This window comes from Centrocercus urophasianus, unplaced genomic scaffold (genome assembly GCF_019232065.1).
Source record: "Centrocercus urophasianus isolate 14NV4802_14NV808 unplaced genomic scaffold, USGS_Curo_1.0 seq_40, whole genome shotgun sequence".
Classification (NCBI taxonomy): domain Eukaryota; kingdom Metazoa; phylum Chordata; class Aves; order Galliformes; family Phasianidae; genus Centrocercus; species Centrocercus urophasianus.
The window spans coordinates 4,316,759-4,334,870 of NW_024884978.1; the positions used below are offsets into that span (position 1 = coordinate 4,316,759).

The 18,112-nt window shown below is 40.1% G+C and overlaps 1 protein-coding gene across 1 annotated transcript in view; it reads left to right on the top strand.

Moving 5' to 3' along the window:
• CA10 (carbonic anhydrase 10) overlaps nucleotides 1–18,112 on the top strand; it is a 152,945-nt gene that overhangs the window by 63,056 nt on the left and 71,777 nt on the right. Inside the window, exon 4 of the mRNA XM_042833040.1 lies at nucleotides 1,991–2,133. Within this exon, the coding sequence (XP_042688974.1) occupies nucleotides 1,991–2,133 (143 nt within the window). The remainder of the gene's footprint in view (nucleotides 1–1,990; nucleotides 2,134–18,112) is intronic.

An 18,112-nucleotide genomic window follows, 5' to 3' on the forward strand; every position in this document is an offset into this window, starting at 1 on the left:
TGAGCAGGGAGGTTGGATGAGGTGACCTCCAGAGCTCCCTTCCAGTCTCATCCAGTCTGTGGCTGTGTGACATGGATGTGCACTGCTGGATGTCCAACACACGCTGTGGGCAGCATGATTACAGTCTGTGAGTTCATGGCGCATACAGAAGGGCACCTTATTGGGCACTCTTCCTTCTCTTTTCCTCTTGAGATGTATTTATTCAGGCAAATATTGGTGTATCAGTGGGAGAATAGCATTCAACCCTGACTGTATTGTTCTAGCTGTTGTTATGCATAGGTTTGGTAACAGCCTTCAAAATCCCACGTTCAAGCACGTTCATACATCTCAATAAAACTTCTTCCCAGTAAATTGGAAGAAATTCTGTTAGGAGAAATGTGAAGACATGACACTGGTCAGGGCAAAACTTGTCACCTTTTGTCTGTGTAATGTGCTGAGAAGCAAGCTCAAGCAATGTAAGTTTAGGATGATTTATAAAGATAGAGATGACACGATCACTATATAGCAAGTTCTGGCAGAATGACCAGTAGCTTGAGAGCCCTGTTAAACGAGATCATAAACTGCTGTGTGGGCTGCATGCAAACCAGCTTGGAAAGGGGCTCCTGTGTGATGCAGGAGCCAGGCTGCTGTCAAGAATGCTTCAGAGGTCCACACACAAAGGTGCATTGCATCCCCACTCATACGTGACTGGATTTCTATGGACACACAGTGCAGGTAACTGTGGTGAGGGAGAAACTATTTCATTAATGACTTAGTCTCTACTAGAACATTGCCTGATGGAACAAAAGCTGAAATAACAAAAGAACAATATTTTGCTGCTTTCCCCCTAGTAGAATCTTGTCTTCTAGTTAACCTGGAATAATAGAATAATGACTATTTTGCTATGTTTTCCTAGATTCAGCTACTAATTTCTTTAGACTAGACAGTGAATTCGGCACTCATTTTTAATTTAAACCTTGATGTTCTACATAAATACTTCTGGAAATTTTCCATTGTGCTTCTGAACACTTTTCTAATACTCTGAGCATCTAAGAAGCAACACTAATCACTTGAATTTAATATAATTAGTGATTAATATTGCACAATGTCACTATCCACTGGTTAACCAGGGTGTTCAGTCACCCTTAGGTCACCCATAATTAACCTTCACTTGAAGCATAAGCAATCTTTCTGATCCCAAAGAAAAGTTTGCCAGCATTGTACTTTTTGTTCAACCACGTATTCATAGGTGTATCCAGAAGTAATGCTTCCAAACATTTCCACAGAAACTACAAAAGCTACAAAGGCAGGATAACACTGTCTATCTATTAGAGCAGATTCTCACCTACAAACACTGTTTTCAACACAGTCGCCACCATTAGCTGTACATCTTCTCCAGCCACCAACAAGAGCTGCGCGCCACACTCGTAGCAATCTGCAGCAGCAGAGGTGGCCCAGAGCTGTGACTGCTGAAATGCACCACTGCCCCTCTCTGTGCCCACATGCCCTGCTTGGTTTTCATCAACATCCAATTGGAACTTTTTTTTAACAAGATATTTGATGGGGGGTTCATGGTGTGCGTTTTTCTTACAGTTATGCTCTATTTTAACAAATTCTAGTAAACCTGAAATTTTTTAAAAGTGAGTAAAAAGGAATGGTTTCAGTCTAATGACACACTGTGTAAATTTACCATAAGGACAAATGAGCAACATACCTATCACTAAGTAAATATTTGATAAAACTAACAGCAAAAAAGCTATTTGTGGCTGAATTTGGGATTATAGCTACTCAAACATACACCTTCTTTCCTGGTACAAATGTGTAGGGAACAATATTTGATCTTTGTTTAAGAAGTTTTAATATCAAGTGCTAGATGGATTTGCCCGTTTTCAGTTTCAGTGTGTGCACGCAGAACGAATGACAAGTCTGATTACCTGGCTGTCTGCCTTGTGTCAATCTCTCTAGGCTTTCCAGACTTTTCTTGAACTTGCACTTGCTTTATATTTTACAGTTCCCTCCTTTTGGGGTTTGGTGAACTCAGCTTGGAATCTTTGCTCTGTTGGGAAAAGGCAGTCACCCGTCAATATCGAAACCAGCCATATGATTTTTGATCCATTCCTAACTCCGCTTCGCATCAACACAGGGGGAAGAAAGGTATGTGCTCTTTGTGTTCTGCTATAAAACCAAGAAGATAACAGGGAGTTACGTGCTACATATCTGGGCACGGGACAGGCAGTTAAAAATGATCTAGTTTCTGTGTAATCCAGACAATGCTGGCACTGAGATTCATAAGGATGAATCTTCTATTGGATATATCCTGCCATAAATTAATTAGAAAACAAAAGGACAACATTTACTTTAATAGATCTGAAGTATATCTTCCAAGAATAGTTGATCAAATGAAAAACAGGCTGGCAAAGATGAGCTCATCTATAAAAAAAGTCTTATTCAGCTAAAATTAGCATGATAATTTCCTTTGAAAAGCGACTGCCATAACTGACTAGCTTATAACCTCTGTTCTGATCAATAATCTTTTTTAAAGATATGCATAGAAACTGTCCTGTTTACCCAGATTTGGGTATCTGAATAAACTGCTGTGTGAAAGCAGAGCCCTTTCTGATACGCTCACGTGCCCACGTGTGGCTCAGGAGGTGGACTGCTGGCACACCAAAGGTAGAGGCAGAAAGCAACCTTGATAAATAATTCTGCTCAAACTGGTGGAGATCGTTGTCTGAGGTGTGCATATGTGCCAAAATATCACTGATAGGTCCTCATCACTGATCTTTTTTTACTGCATCTAAGTTATCATAGGAGCTAAAATTTGTCTAAAAAGGTATTTTAAAGATTTGTTGCTTATTGTAGGCAGACAATTCTCTTCTGCTGTTCAGTTTTCTGCAACAAAGAACAATGCAAATGGAAAAACGCTGTGACTTACAGTGCTGGAACAAGCAGAAACTCTAACAAAAGGTTATTCGAAAATGATTTATCTTCTCCCGTTGTCTTGACAAATGAGATTTCTGCTGGAAACGCCATGAGATGGGAATATGCTCTGTGTTTCCTATTGAGCTTCTTGTGGTACAAGTGCACACACAACAGAATTGATGTAAACCTCCTTACAGAAGTGAAAAAATGGTGGTATTGTTACTTACTGAAGGACAGTAGTGCTTCCAGCTGTGGTCCACGTTTCAGGGGAAAATGTGCTTTTTGCCTTTTATACAGAACTGCATTGGAGCCTTTCTTTCTATTAAAAAAAAAAAAAAAAAGACAACAAACGTATTGATTCAAGCATTTATATAAAGAATGACATCTTTCAGGTTATTTATAAATTACGGAATGATATAACATAAAAGTCAAGAAAGAAAAGACATGTAAGCAATCACTGAGCCAAAGCCAGGAGTTTCAGGATATGCAGTGACTGCAGCTGTCCTAAGAATTCAGCTGGGTTTTGTGCCAGTTTGGGATGAAGGAAGTGTCTGATTATTAATAAAATGTCAGAGGCACTGAGGGCCTGGAGATGTTGTCAGAAATGAGATGTCCTTGTTGCACTCTCAAATGCTGTCCTGCTGCTGCCAGGCGGTGATGGCTTTCTATCGTGCTATGAGAACAGGATTTGTTCTAGTTGTGGTTAATCTTTTTTAGAGGGATTTCTAAAATGGCTGAATCAAAATGCTCTTTTGAGGAAAAGCTGCCTTAAGATAATTCTTTCCTCATAGTTAAGGCTTCAGTGAGGAGGTGATTTGGCAGGCAGCATGTTTATGCTCACTCTTTGCAATGTTTTTTATAAAGTGGATGTATGTTTCTTATGGGCTGAAGCACTTCAGCTTTCAGGGCAATGAACCAGCTGGTATGGCAGCCAAGGAATTTCTATGACAAGACTTGACTGTAATTGTGTTGTAAACTAAAGGGTTTTATGGAACTGATCCTAAGAAAAAATGATGAATTAATAAAAAAGGAATTTGCAGGTAAGCACACAGAGACAAAATTATGCACGTCTTTTTGAAAAGGGGGCTGGCAGGAATTGTGCCATATGAGAGCAGGTAGACGGAAGGAAGCCTTCCACCTGTCTAGCCCCTTCCATCAGAAAGTTTGTTTCAGTATTAGTAATGGAAGACACTTTGGAAAACCATATTGGTTTTCCAATTCCAACTGCAACTTTTTAGACCACTTGAGAATTAAAAGCTGTATTTTCTTGTTCCTAAAGAAAAGTGGAGGTCTAAAAGGGGAGTACAAATGAACAACATTGCCATCCTCCTACCCCAGTGCCAGCAAGAGGAAAAGAGTGCAGACAGTGGCTGGTTACAAAGCAGATGACTTAACAGATACTGCTGACCTGAGGCTGAGAAGAAACTTCTTCCCAATCCATTCAGGAGCAAATGGGATGGCAATGTAATTTGCTAAGTAGATAAACCTCTTTTGATCCAATTTGCACAACAAAGTTCCAGAGAGCAATGGTAATATTGCTTTATGTGCTGTTAAACCATCGCAGTGCAGTATCAGCTCATGCAATTTACAATTCAAGTATAGTCAGATGTTATTCTGAATTGTGCTGTGTTATTTTGTATGTTTGTGCTTCTTAATTTCCTGAGAAAGTGGCTTTTCAGGTCCTCAAGGCTGAATATCATTGATACAGTTAATTGGATTTCAAGATCCAGAATCTGAGCACAAGATATTTAATGAGTTTTACATGCAGATAAATTCCCCAGAATAAATGCTGCTTTTGAGGAAACTCCCCAAGTTTCAGCTCTATCTCAGGCCCAGTTTTGTCTCTTGATTATCCGCTTTAGTGAATTGAACAAGCAGCCCTTTTCAGATAAACAACCCATTTTAATAAACAATATAAACTCTTATTAATATGCAAATCACACTTCTTCACTCTGTCACAAAGAAAAATATAGACTTATTTTCTCTACTTTTTCCTTTGGATTCAGCAAGCACTGAGGCACCCAGCAACAACTGCAATACAGCAGGATAACTTCCCTGCCGAGCTGCTGTGACAGGCAGCAAGTGCTGCCTCCAAAGCAAAGTTTCCAGCTCTCATGTAGGTACTGTTGCTGGCAGCAGATGAACAAACCACCCCGTTGTGCACTGAGCCAGTCCTCTGCTGGGATTTCCTCCCTCATTCACCACTGCTGGCAGTATCTTTTCCGCAAGATCTCTCCCCAAAACTCGTTCCCTGATCTCATGTAACCCATCTCATCTCCTGATTTTCTGTGGACTTACTTTGAAGAACCCTATTTCCAAGGTTCTTTAAGAGTAAATTTTCTGAAGCTCCAGTTAGGTGAGAAGCAGTTATAGACATGCAAACATAGTACTCTGTTTGTAAATTTAGAGCAGAAGTTTATCGTGGCTCTGCACATATTGGTCCAAAGCGGATCTGCGAAGTTAAGCTTTGCTGCTGTCTTGATTTGCATTCTACAATCCATAGGGGACATTTTGTTTTGCAAACCTCCTCACATTTAAAGGAAAACTTAGATTTCCCTTAGAAATTTGTAAATACATGTGTGTATAAAACACAGAAACAAACGAGAGGCCTTGGAAGTATTCTAAATGAAATCAAGACTGAAAGGCAGCAGCAGAAATACCTGTGATGGTAGAGGCCACATCTGTGCCCAGCTGTACGCGTAGGATTACGAGCTTGAATAGCTGACGGAGCAGCAGAGCAGGGCCGTGCTTTGTTGCAGCTGGAGCAAGAGATCAGCGTGCGATAAGCTGGGCTCTGGGTGCCACTGTGTGTCCCAGGCACGGCTTCACCCACCTGTGATCTCCATGTGTGCCACTTCTGCCTTTAGATTTTCAAGTTCTTGGCAATAGTGCTCTCAGCACAACTGATGGGTTGTTAAGATTTCTTCAGGAAATCTTTTTTTCCACCTAGCATGAGCTTTGTTTCTTAGCAGTTCTTGTCCATACTTTTTTTCCCCCTTCTAAAAATTTGTTAAGTAACACATTTATTAGACACAAAGTGAATCTTGCCAACTAATTTACCTTGTAAGCAATATCCTGTGTTGCAATCATTTTAGGTCACGCTTGCAGGCTTAAAGCAGCAGTTGAAAGCAGGTAAAGTTTGTTTAAAACCACTTTGTTTTTAAGATGAGGAAGAACATTGTGTCTGAGGAAACAAGCAGCTCTGTGTCTGCTGGCCAAGGGCTGTTCCGTGCTTTCTGGAGCTCAGTGTGCTAAATTAAAGCTGTTCAGTAAAACCCATAAGTCTGCTTCCTTATATGGGGCATTAATGAATGCAATCACATATTATTTAAATTAATATATTTATAAATAATGGGTTCATACTATGCATCACAAGATAATGGCAATATTTAGCAATTTCTAAACTAAAAGAGTGAGAGAAAAGAGATTTATGAATTGAAATCAGCTAAATGGTTTCTCTGCCAGCTAGTTCTGATTCCATGCTGTTCAATCAATTCAGAGTATTACTAGCATTTTTCTCAAGAGTGCAATATATGACAACCGCCAAGCTTTGCTTTGGTGATTGCTAAAAGGACAGATACTGGTCTGAGCCATATTTCAGCACTGCAGGAATATAAAAAATGAATTGTTAGAAATGGTCCAGGAGGAATGGGTAGCAATAAGACATCAATGTCACCTGTAAACTGATTTGTGATGAATTTTTAGAGAGCTTACTAATATGATGTTTTGATTTAAAGAGGCTTTAGAAAGTCAAAAATCTACTGCAAACATTAACAGCCTTAATGAATAAAAAAATGCATATAGTGTTGCTGCTTAAATAGTTTTCTGATACAGTAATAAGTGAACAGAAAATTAAAGTAGCAGGTTAAAGTAACTGCTGTATATTAGCCCTCATCACTCAGTATTTAGAAAAGGAAAAATGGCTGAGCACTGCTTCAGAGTTATTTAGGGAAAAGCTTTTATCTAGAGTCTGGATTTGTCTCTAGTGGTGTTACTGTTTCCTTATCACTTCAGTGATGGAATCAGTTTGGAACGTGGGGACTCAGATGGGCACCTTTGTGTTTCCCTAAATTTCTGGATGCTGATGGCAATGGAACACCACTGAAATCATGAAGGAGACCTGAATGGCACTGGCATGCATTTCTGCATCTCCTTCACACCATCAAGGTTTTGTGGCTTCAGTACAACTCCTCTGCTTGCCTTTTAATCTGGTCCAGTGCCATAAAAGAAGCTCACTTTTCTGCCATAGGAAACTTCCTCAGAAATGCTAGATACAGCAGTAAGAAACCATTTGGAGGGCTTACTCCACAAGGTATATCGTACTCTGTTTTGGAGCTCAGGATACACTCTGATTTTAAGGACAGCCTCTTTTTAAAGGCTCATGAGATTGTATCTCAGCTGCAGTTGTGTATCAGTTAAAAGCAGAAAGGATTTAATAAGGACAAATTGTGTTTCTTGACTTCCTTTGGATGTGTAGGGAAAAGGAATGGGTGCATACCCTTTACCCCCATATACTTTCCACTGTGCCCCAGCCAGTGACTGGAAGCAGCATATCAACATCATAATCTGATAGTACTAAATTGCTCCACTTGCATTCTGCAGTCCTGCCATGCAAACAGTGAAAAGAAATACATCTCAGAGATGAATCCAGATCGCAGCAGCTTCCAGGGCTACGCCAAGGGCAGTACAGCTGTGCTGAGGTGGCACATAAAAGCTCCTTTGAAGACACTTTGCCTTAACTAAGGATTTAACCTTAACCACATATTTCATCCAGTCCTATTTCATCTAGGAGTACTTAAGACCTCTTCTCAAATAGTGTTCAAATGCACTGTGCAAAGAAACCTTCAGAAAAAAACAAAGATCAAAAACGTGCATTGTTTTTGATATCATCACAGCCCTTCCACATATGTGCATTTTTGTGTTTAGTTTTGTAAAGCATATTATTTATATGATGGACATAAATAGCTACTTTGGAGTGACTGCAACTTTTGATGCCAATGTAAATTCATGATCTCTCCTCTCAGTGTGTTATTAAAAGTGACAGTCTGCCATAGTCCCAGTACCCTAAAGATGAATTGGGATGTAAATCTCTGCCTGATGCATTAGGGGCCATTTACCAGGTACTGCTCAATTAGAAGTCCAGAAATGCTGCTATACAGACCTCCTGGAATGTTGCCAAAGGAGAAATTTGAATGCTGGAGAGAGAAACTGCACCCAGAACCTCACTACCACGATGGATTTGACACGCACATAAGGCAGTGCTATTGAAGAGACTCAATTCTTTAGCCATCCAACAATAAATCTGTGTCCCTAAATCTCAACTTCAGGCTTAAACCTCTGGCACTTTATCTTGTTTATTTGACATCTTCTCACTATAAGGAAGTTATTGTCTACTCCTGGTAAGATGAATGTCGTATCCAGGGTCCTTATAGAATTACACAAAACTCCTTGGTGCAAGCCTATACGCACATAAATGCATATATACAAAAGGATATTGTTTGGAAGTGCAGCAATGTATGCCAGCCTCTATGCCCAGATTTCAGATGGAATCATCCTCTATTATGATGTAAACTTTTGTACTATGTTAGTACCCATTTGTCATTACCCAGGTGTCTTTGGTGTCACCAAGGTGCCTATGTATTTGTGGTACTAGTTTGACCTTTCTGGAGGCCTCTTTGTGGCAAGAAGTTATGCAAGTTTCCTGTTAACACAAATTGTTCCCTATACTGCAGAAATAATGAAGCCCAGTTTCCTCTGGAATCACATTTTAGCTTCCTTATAGCCTCTGTACCCTGTTATCACTTCACTTCACAAATACCCTCCATTACAAGGCAAAGACAGCAGAGCTGTGGCTATTTCCAAGCTCTTTGTGACAGCCAGCCTGCAAATGCACCTGCTGATTGCTCAATTGACTGCTGCTAACAGCAATCTATAATACCTTAGTTTTACCTGCCTTTCCCTCAGTACAAAATTAGTTTGGCTTCTTATAGCCAATTTTAACAGAAAACCTAGATATCTTCTTCTTTGTCAAAGTTGGATGAAACTGGCCAGCAAATACTGCAGTTACTGAAAGGAAAGTAGAAAGCAGGTTACAAAACAGTTTGTTACTGTTATAACGAAATTTTTGTAGCATTTTTTGTTATAGGCATCTTATTGAAAGCCATATCTATGAAGGCAGGAAGTATAGAAGCTAAGAATTCCTGCACCAAACAAGGAATTTCACAATCCTTACTGTTGTGATAAATTGAAGTTAGAGAGTCAAGTCTGGAAAAGTCTTCCAAGGACCATTACAAACTGTATTGTAATCTTTGGAATGCAGAAGGGCTACCGTACTCATTCTGAGCAAGGTCACAGCTAAAATTCTCTTACAGTTTTGTGCTCTCACAGGCCAAAAATACACTACAGGAGAATCTGCTCAAAAGTGCCCAAGCTAGCTCAGAGGAGAACAAGCACAGGTATGAGCTCAAATTATGAACCTGAGCAGGTGCTGCACAGCTGGCCAGGAGCTACAGGTGGGCATCTCTGCATTGGTCTCAATGGACTGGGAGAAACTCCTGCCTCAATAGCTCAAGTTATTTGAGTGGACTGATATTTTTCCAAATGTCATGTTCTTTAAATGCTGTTTGAAGTTGAAGGTTTGCTCAGTTCTCCTTAGAATTTCACTGCAAATATCACCAAGATGTTTGTGTGTGTCCAGCTGCTGTATGACCTCCTGTTCTTGCTCTCCCAGAAAAGTGCAAAGGAAGAAGAAAAATTGTTGCACATGAAGACTTAGACCAGTGTTGTGATAAATATTCACCACTGAAAACAAAGATGTAATGCCCTAATGAAAGGACCAATTTCAAACATGCTGCAATTACCATATTGCATGTATATCTGCCTGGACTGTTAACAATTACCTCTCATCCTCTAAAATATGAAATCAGAAACACAGTTGTGGATATAATCTTCAATAAAGACCTCAGAATTTCTTCTTATTAAAGCCTATGCCAATGAAAACTCCTGCAACATATTGATAAGAATCTAGAAATCATTGCTTGGATCTACATCATTCCTTGGGTAAAAGCCTGGTTTCATTTGCAGATCTGTGATAAAGCTGATCACAATGAAGCATTCTCGGTCCAGCCTCCTTCCTCAGCTAGTTCTGGGCTTTCTTACTGTCTCGTTGGCAGAATTAAACATTTTTGGCCAATGGAATTTTCTCATGTTCTCTCTTCCACTTAGGCTTCTTCTCCTCAAAATGCTTTAGCTGTAAAATTACATGCCCATTTCAACCTCTAGAATTGTTTGTCCAGTAGTGTTTGTCCTTTTGTGCACCATTGTCCTCTGCATAAGTAATCACGTGAATAAAGGGATGTGCATTGAGCCACGTAGGAAAGAGATTCATAAAGAGAAGAACTGCTAGGAAGTGCAGAATACATGCCAGCACTTAACATTTTTTCCTGCTTAGGCCAGATACCATTAGCAGGGTTAACACTACTTTTTCTGTGAGCAGCATGGAGGTGTGTATAATCAACAAATATAGGATGTCATAATTAAGAAATACACAAGAAAGTTAAGCTAACCAGGTTATCGTGCTAAAGAAGAATGGATGGAAAGCTTACCCTTGTCCTGGGTTCACTGAGAAGACTCAAAGAGGAGCAATCTCTAAAAGAAATCCTTCCCCGCTGGGAGTCAGCTCTTAAAAGGTGTCAAGGAGAGGTGGAGCAAGGCCTTCACCTGCTCCCAGGGCTGACTTTTTGCTCATCTCAAGTTGTCAATCGGTTCAGGCTGTGATTCAGCAGTTCCCATGCAGAGGTGTTTACTGGAGAGATGTGCTACTGAGCTGCAAGTCAGTGCTCTATGGCATGGGAACCCGCAGCAGCCTTTAGCTGAACACCCCTCACTTAAATTAGGAACAGTATTACAGCATCTGGTGTACGTAATGGGGGAGTAAAACAGCTGTGCTGGATGAAATATTGAGTCTGGCAAATGATTACAACAAAGTTTATAAATATTACTTTTAGTCTGCCTGCAGTCATTGTTTAACAGCAAGGGAAGACAGAGAGAGAAAGGGGCAGACAGAGAGGAGAGTTCTGCACCTGAAATTCCATGAAAAGGAGTGATACATCAGTCGAGTCCAGATTTCCTTAGAAGGTAGATCTCTTGAGATGTGATGGAATGAGTGTCCTGTACAACCAGAGTGTCTATCAGTCACATTGGCACAATGGGAAAGCAATTTCTCAGAGAGCACACATACAATTTTTCTGTGATTGTTCTCAAGTGTTTGATGATGGAGGGAGTTTTAGCAACAAATCCTTTACTGTAATCCTAGGAGATATCTTGAGATAAAATTGTGCATCACAAACTTGAGGTAGCAGTTTGGGAGAGGTTTCAGCTGCCCTCCACAGTCACAAGTTATGAAACCAGAGACTTCTATAATGAATTGGCAGCAGAACAGAATATTATCATGGAATGAATACAAGGAGAAAGATAATAGAATGTTTGCACGACATCTGTGGGAAGAGGGGAATTACAGCTGACAGATTCAGATCAACACATTATCACCCACTTTTCTTCGTGAAACTGTAGGGGAAGAGTTGTTGAAGCTCTGTAGGATGACTGTATGGGAACTGCTGAGTCACAGCCTGAACCTCTGATGGATCACCTGAGGCGAGCACTGAGCCAGCCAGAGGAGCACAGGTGAAGGCAATGCAGCTGTGCTGCTGGAAGGGGTGGAGCCTGGCTGCACCTCTTCTAGGCCTATTTAAGAGCTGGCTACCAGTGGGGAAGCATCTTAATATTAATTGATTATACAATGACTTTGCATTGTTCTGTAGAATTTGAATCTATTCAAACAGTGCTTCTGTTTCTAAAGCTTCCGTGTTTTGGGAGCGTTCTTTAGTAGTTACCATCATCTTTCCAACCCAAGTAGTTGTGTTAGACGAGGTATTGAGTCTGTCAAGTTATTACAACAAACTTTACCCGACTGCAATCATTTCTTAATAGCAAGAGAAGATAGAAAAAGAGTTTTGTACATCAAATGTTACAAGAAAGAATGATAATGATACTACTGTACAGTGAGAGTGCGTGAGGACCAGCATCCAATTAGAGCACGTAGAAACTAGCTGCAAACAGAAAGACAAGTGGAACAGCAATTCCTGAATGAGAATGGTTCTCGTCTCAAGATCTGCCATTGTAGCAAGAGCCCACATAGCATTAAAGAGATATATTTTGCAATTTTTTAGCAAGATGAAAGTTACATTTCATTAAGTTTTTATGGTATTTTGAGCCCAATCAATAAGCTTTACTACCTGCATCCTCCATTGCCTCTTTGCAGCTCAGTGGGCTATCAGCTCTCTTTCTAGATGTGCTATGGATGTGCAATCGCACTTTATTTAATGACTAAAATGGACACCTTTGGTGATAACTGGTTCTTCAATGAGTTATATAATTGTTCCCAGCTTAGGCAGCCTTTATTAAATTATTATTGAAAACATAATTTCATGCTTGGTTAAGTGGTAAATTTAATTCATTCACTATGAAGAGACAGTAACAAATACGAATTTACCAGTATTACTTCTAAGAAAGGAGAGGAAGTTCAATATAGCTACAAGTATCACTCTTCTCTCCCAAAACATTAAGTAACATTCCTCCTCCTTGACAGAGGCGTATCAAAATACCCCAAGGAAATAACCTGCTCCTTTTGGCAAGGAAAATCTAGCTTTTTAAACAGCGGTAGTTATATAAAATTAATTTTCCCCTTTATTTCTTGAATTTAAAGTGGTCCTGACTGCATTTGACAACTCAGAATAAATGCATTGTAAATAAAAGGTAGCTAGAGAAATTTTCAGTGCGTTTGAAAAATGAAAGGATAAAGCATTCACTGGAAATATGTTTTCTTCATACTATAATAGAACTGATGGAACCCCAGGCTGAATTTGTATTCACACCAGTTGGTTAGCATTTGCAACAACACTGATTTCAAATGTCATAATTCCAACTTGCTAATTCAGCTAACCATCCTGTAAGTGTGTGAGGTTACATTGATATATTTAAAATCTTTTTTTTCTTAACAAAGTGATCAAATTGTTTTTGCAGCATTGCCCGATACAAACATGTATTTCAAGGCTGATGGTGTTGCCCCTTCTGGCTGAGCAAGCGCGATTTGATTTAAAAGTCCAAGTCAGTTCATGTGGTGAATAACCAGGATTAGACACCGAAATCCAGGCAGCATCTCTGGTCAATAACACAGCGAGGCGTTAGTTTAAAAAACTAAAAGCAGGGCAGCGGTAAATTCGTACATCACTCCTTTGGAGTGAGAATTGGCAAAGTGCTGGTCAGTAGCTGCAATGGGCCTTCTCTGTGGGAATATTCAGAACGTTAAAGACAAGAAAGGCCATTTGGCCCAACATTTTTCCCTCTAATTTACAATTTGCATCAGCTTTCCTTCCAATTTCTTTATGACGCTGTGTGGGTTTTCTTGTTCTTCTCCATAAAAAACAATGGCAATGCAGAGTTTGGAAATCCCAGGGATACCAGATTGTTGTGTGTGTGAAATAGAGGTAGGTCACTGGCACTGCTTTCATGTTACGCTGCCCACCATTTCTTATCTGTCATCAAACTCACTGGCAGCACAGCTACTAGAAGCTTTGATATACCTGCACAAAGCTTTAAAATATCTGAACTGAATTCAACAACCTCTGCCTTCCACAGGAGGAACAGCTATTCTTTTTTTGTAACAAGTCTTTGATTAATTGTCCCAGGTCTTGATATTCTTTTAGATGCAGGTCATTAACAAACGCATTGAATCCTTCTCTATTAATAAAGGAAGTGCTCTATGTAATAAAACATTTTCTCATTTAAATACTTCTTCAGTGCTTCGCTTTTTTATTATATTTGCAGCTGTTTTACAGTGCCTTAGCTGAAGCCTTCAGAAGTAAAGTGCACATGTATGCCCTTTATTAGCCTCTTTATCTTTGTCTATCATGATCTTAATTTTCTTTGAATGCCTATGTCCTTCTTTGATGGTTGCGTATGAGATTGCCAGTGTGACTCTCAAAAACAACAGTGCATTTTAAAGGATAAGATAGTGCCTGTGAAATCACTGCACTGCATTATTATGGCTTATCTTTCTACTTCCACAGTTTGCAGTCCTCATATGGATTTATTTCATCTGTGCTTGCGCATCGCTTTGATAGCGCCTTGTACCCTTACATCACTTGCTCTGCCTTGACTCGCCATAAAGCCTTCTACTTAAAGGATAATGTTCACGATGGGGGAAGTATACAAGGCAATAAACAGCTTTTGCAGGTGATTAAACACGCTGAAGCAAAGCCGAGGCATCTGAAAACCCCAAAAGCAGTTTGTTGTAAGCAAGGTTACACATCACAAAGAGGAGCTGTGCTCAACAAGCCACAACATTAAATGAAAGCTTTTCTTCACCTTGTCTTGCAAGACCTGCTAAGTTTTGTAGTGCTGCCTTCATTTAATCAAACAGATCTTTCCTTCTCCTTTCTAATAATGTGGGTGGCTTTCACTGTGCCAGCTGTGGTATAACAGGAGATAGTTCCGGTGCAGTTGCTTGAGATAAAAGCAGTGAAGTGTCTTTCCTCAAATTGCAATGGAGGTTCTGATGATAGCCCATTCCTCCCCTGCTCACCCTACAGGAGGGCCCATTTCTTCCCAGCTCCTTATTTTACTCTTGCTCCTACTCTCTTCGTCTCTGTTCCTTGCTTTCTTTTCTTGTTTTTGTTTTTCCTCTTCTCTTTTCAGTGGTGTCTTTACCTCTTTACATCAAAGTATTGCTCTCGGTGCCGGAGCCTGGAGCAGTTCTCACTGCAAGGAGGAGGTTAGAAGCAGGACTGCTGTGAGGCACAACCCTTGGAATGCTAGGGAGTCTGCTACACAAATGGCACTGCTTTCCTAATGCTTGGTTAACAAAAACAGAACTGCATTTTAAGCAAATATAATCTACTGAAGCACACAGCTATCAAAAGTATTTTCTTTAGAATCTTTTTTAAATTATTATTCCAATAGAGGACCATTTCATAAGCTTACATCTTTCTCTGGGATTCCCAATCAAATACAGACAATATAATTGCACTTGCAGTTTTTCAGCCCCAGCTCACCAGCACACACAGCAATTCCAAGCAGCAGCTCACTGAGGTTGTTGTCTCTTACCTTGTCCTTCAATCATTGCTACAAAAGCAACATTTTTATGGAAATGAATACTCATTTTGGTGTACAAATACATTCTAATAGTGTTTTCAAAAGCCCTGTGTTCATTGCATTGTTTTCTCAGATGAATATAAATCCATTGTAAACCTGGTTTGGCGAAGCTATTACTGAAACATGGATCTATCCCTGAATATCTTTATCCACTGTGCCCTGTTAACTTTGGCACATCATACTTTGATGTGCTGAGGAAAGTAGAGGTAAAGACACCACTGAAAAGAAAAGAGGAAAAACAAAGGTCAGAGCCTGAATCACCAAAACTAAATACGGAGACACGGCATCCCTTAGCCTCTGAGCAGCAAGAGCTCTCATGGTCTGACTGGGATTATTCCTCACAATAGCTAAACCTCAAATTCTGTCTCTTAGTTTTGTCAATAAATGGGAGAGGAAGGAAGAAGAAGCCATTCCCATTAAAAAATTCTAAGAGGAAATTGTCTGAGATGTCTGGAACCCTACTTTTAAGGTGATTACCTTCCTAATGAGGATTTACAGATGTTCTGCACCCCATTTTCATCAAGAGAAGTTAATGCCAGAATCACTGTCTTTAAAAATCACTTCTTGTGCCTATTTGCATCTTAAGGATTGAATCATTTTTTTAAATCTGCCCCTTTGACTTCTGCAGAGTAAACGATCACCTAAGGCAACGTTGTTCTGCGCTATAGTAAACAGAGTTGTATCTTCATCTGGATGTGTTCTCACTTCAGCCACAGTTAATATGAAATATACAGGTGCCTGAAAGGAAGATTGATTAAGTTCAGGTCGTTCATCGAGTATTTTGTGATTCACACCAAGATCTCATCCATTCCTTCTGCATTCATATTTTATGGCACTTCAACTGGTCAGTTTGATTTGACTCAACACTTCGACAGCACCTTTGGCGTGGCAGGTGCAGGTACATAACACAGATCATGGACTCAATTCATTTCCCAACTATTTATCTTATCCTGAGGTTATTTTGTGAACTTGTGGCCTTTTGGCTCTGAGCAGGTTAGCCAGGCAAAGGCAGGTGAAACAGAGTGCCTTACTCACATGCACCATCTCATTACAGTGCTGCACATCACAATTGTGTTCCTAACAATGCAGCAATTACTTTTAAAGCCAAAATTTACAGATTAGGTCTTGGTTTACATGGTAATTATTGATTAGGACTGTTTCCCCAAACTGGTACCTGATTCTCTTCCTGGAGCAGCTCCATTTTTGTTGCTTGGCCCCTTAGGGCTGCAGTACAACCCCTGGCTGACACCTTTATCTCAGAAGGCTGGGCAATCTGGTGACCATGTGTTCCCAACAGGTCCTGCTTCCTACAAATCACATTTCATGTTCAATCTCTGACTTCATTTTGGTTTACAAACACGCTAAAACTATTTTAAACTTCAGAGAAAGATGAAATAAAGTTCCAAATAACAGGTTCTCAGTTCTCAAGCTTTTTGCAGTCGATGTGCTGATGCTGGATGACTTCTTCCTCTGACTGCAATACTTTCAGCATCTGGCTTTTGTAAACAACAAAGGCTGCCCTGCAATGATTGTGTTTGGGCTGCGGCCGAAGCTGCGCGGCTGCTGTATTTACAGTACAGTAGATGTCAAATAACAGTCAAAGTAATTTGGGCATCATGGGAAATAATAGGAGCGATTCTGGTGCTTTCTGTGAAAACCTTCAAATTCCCATTTCATTAAAAATTCCACTCTGCAGCTGGTAGCAGAGATTACTAGGTTTCACCATCTGTGCAGATTAATGTTTCCTAAAGGAGAATGAGTGCAACAGATGAGATGCTGTCTTTTCAGATAAAACAAAAACCCAAAGTAGAATCTCTTCTCTGACTCTTGCATCTTACACCTGTTTCCTTTAATCACATGACTGAATTGTTTAGGACAAGCGATTCCAGCTTTCCTTAAAGCTGATTAATTTTAAGGCTGCAGATCACCAAGATGTCTGTGGGCTTGTAACAACGTAGAATTGTTGAAGAGTTAGATTACTATTAGAAATGAGCTGAGCACTTTCTTTAGATGATATTCTGCTCACATCCAAATGAAATGACCTCACCCAAACATGCCTGATGACTCAAAGGCATCACCATATGTGTTGCAGGCTGGATTATCAATGACAAACCAACATGTGGAGGATCAGTTGCTTAAAATCTATGCCCTTGCTGTTTTCAGTCTCATCTCTTTCTTTTCTGCTGGCCGTTACCAATCTTTCCGGGGAAGCAAGCATGTGATTCACTTAAATTGTGTTTTTAATCAATTCTATGTCACTACATATCTTACAATGTTATAATTTTCAAATTACATTAGCTTCACTGAACACCAAACACTGAAATAAATTGTTGGCAGTGATCACTGTATTAGGACAAATCACTAAAATTAATAGAGTTTCTGGAGTTGCCCGGAAATAGGATCATTAATTTGATTATTTCTTGAGGGTAAAAAAAGAGATCAGAACAGGCAATTACGGTGACCTTGAAACATCCACCGAGCCGGGGATTCCCGGTGTGCAGGCACGCCTTGCCTCCAGCACGAGGTGTTGAGCCTGCTGCTGCATGGGCAGAGGCTGGTGCTGGACGCAGGCGCTGCCCGCTGCTGGGCCGCTGCAGAGCTCCACATTTGTTCCTGGCAGAGGCGCTCACCCATGCGTGAGGAACAGCCGTGGCATGGGGTATTACCATCCATATGGGTTAAACATGAAAAAAAAACAACACCCCAGAAACCAATTACTAATACAAACACGAAAAGTGGATAATTAAACTTCCTGGCAACATTGGTCCTTGCTCTCCCTTGCATTTTCCTTTTATTGAAACCCAGCTGTTCTTTAGCTGTTGCCAAGGGTAACCAGCAGTGACATTCAAGGTCATCGATGAAAAGCAAGTCTTTTTCCCATAAATATTTTCCACTTTTCTAGAAGCTTTCATCTTAGAATGAATTCCTTTAAAACAACGACTTTTGGTCATTATAACACTCTTGTTTTGGTTTGATTTCCGCCCCCTGCTCTTCTTTGCTC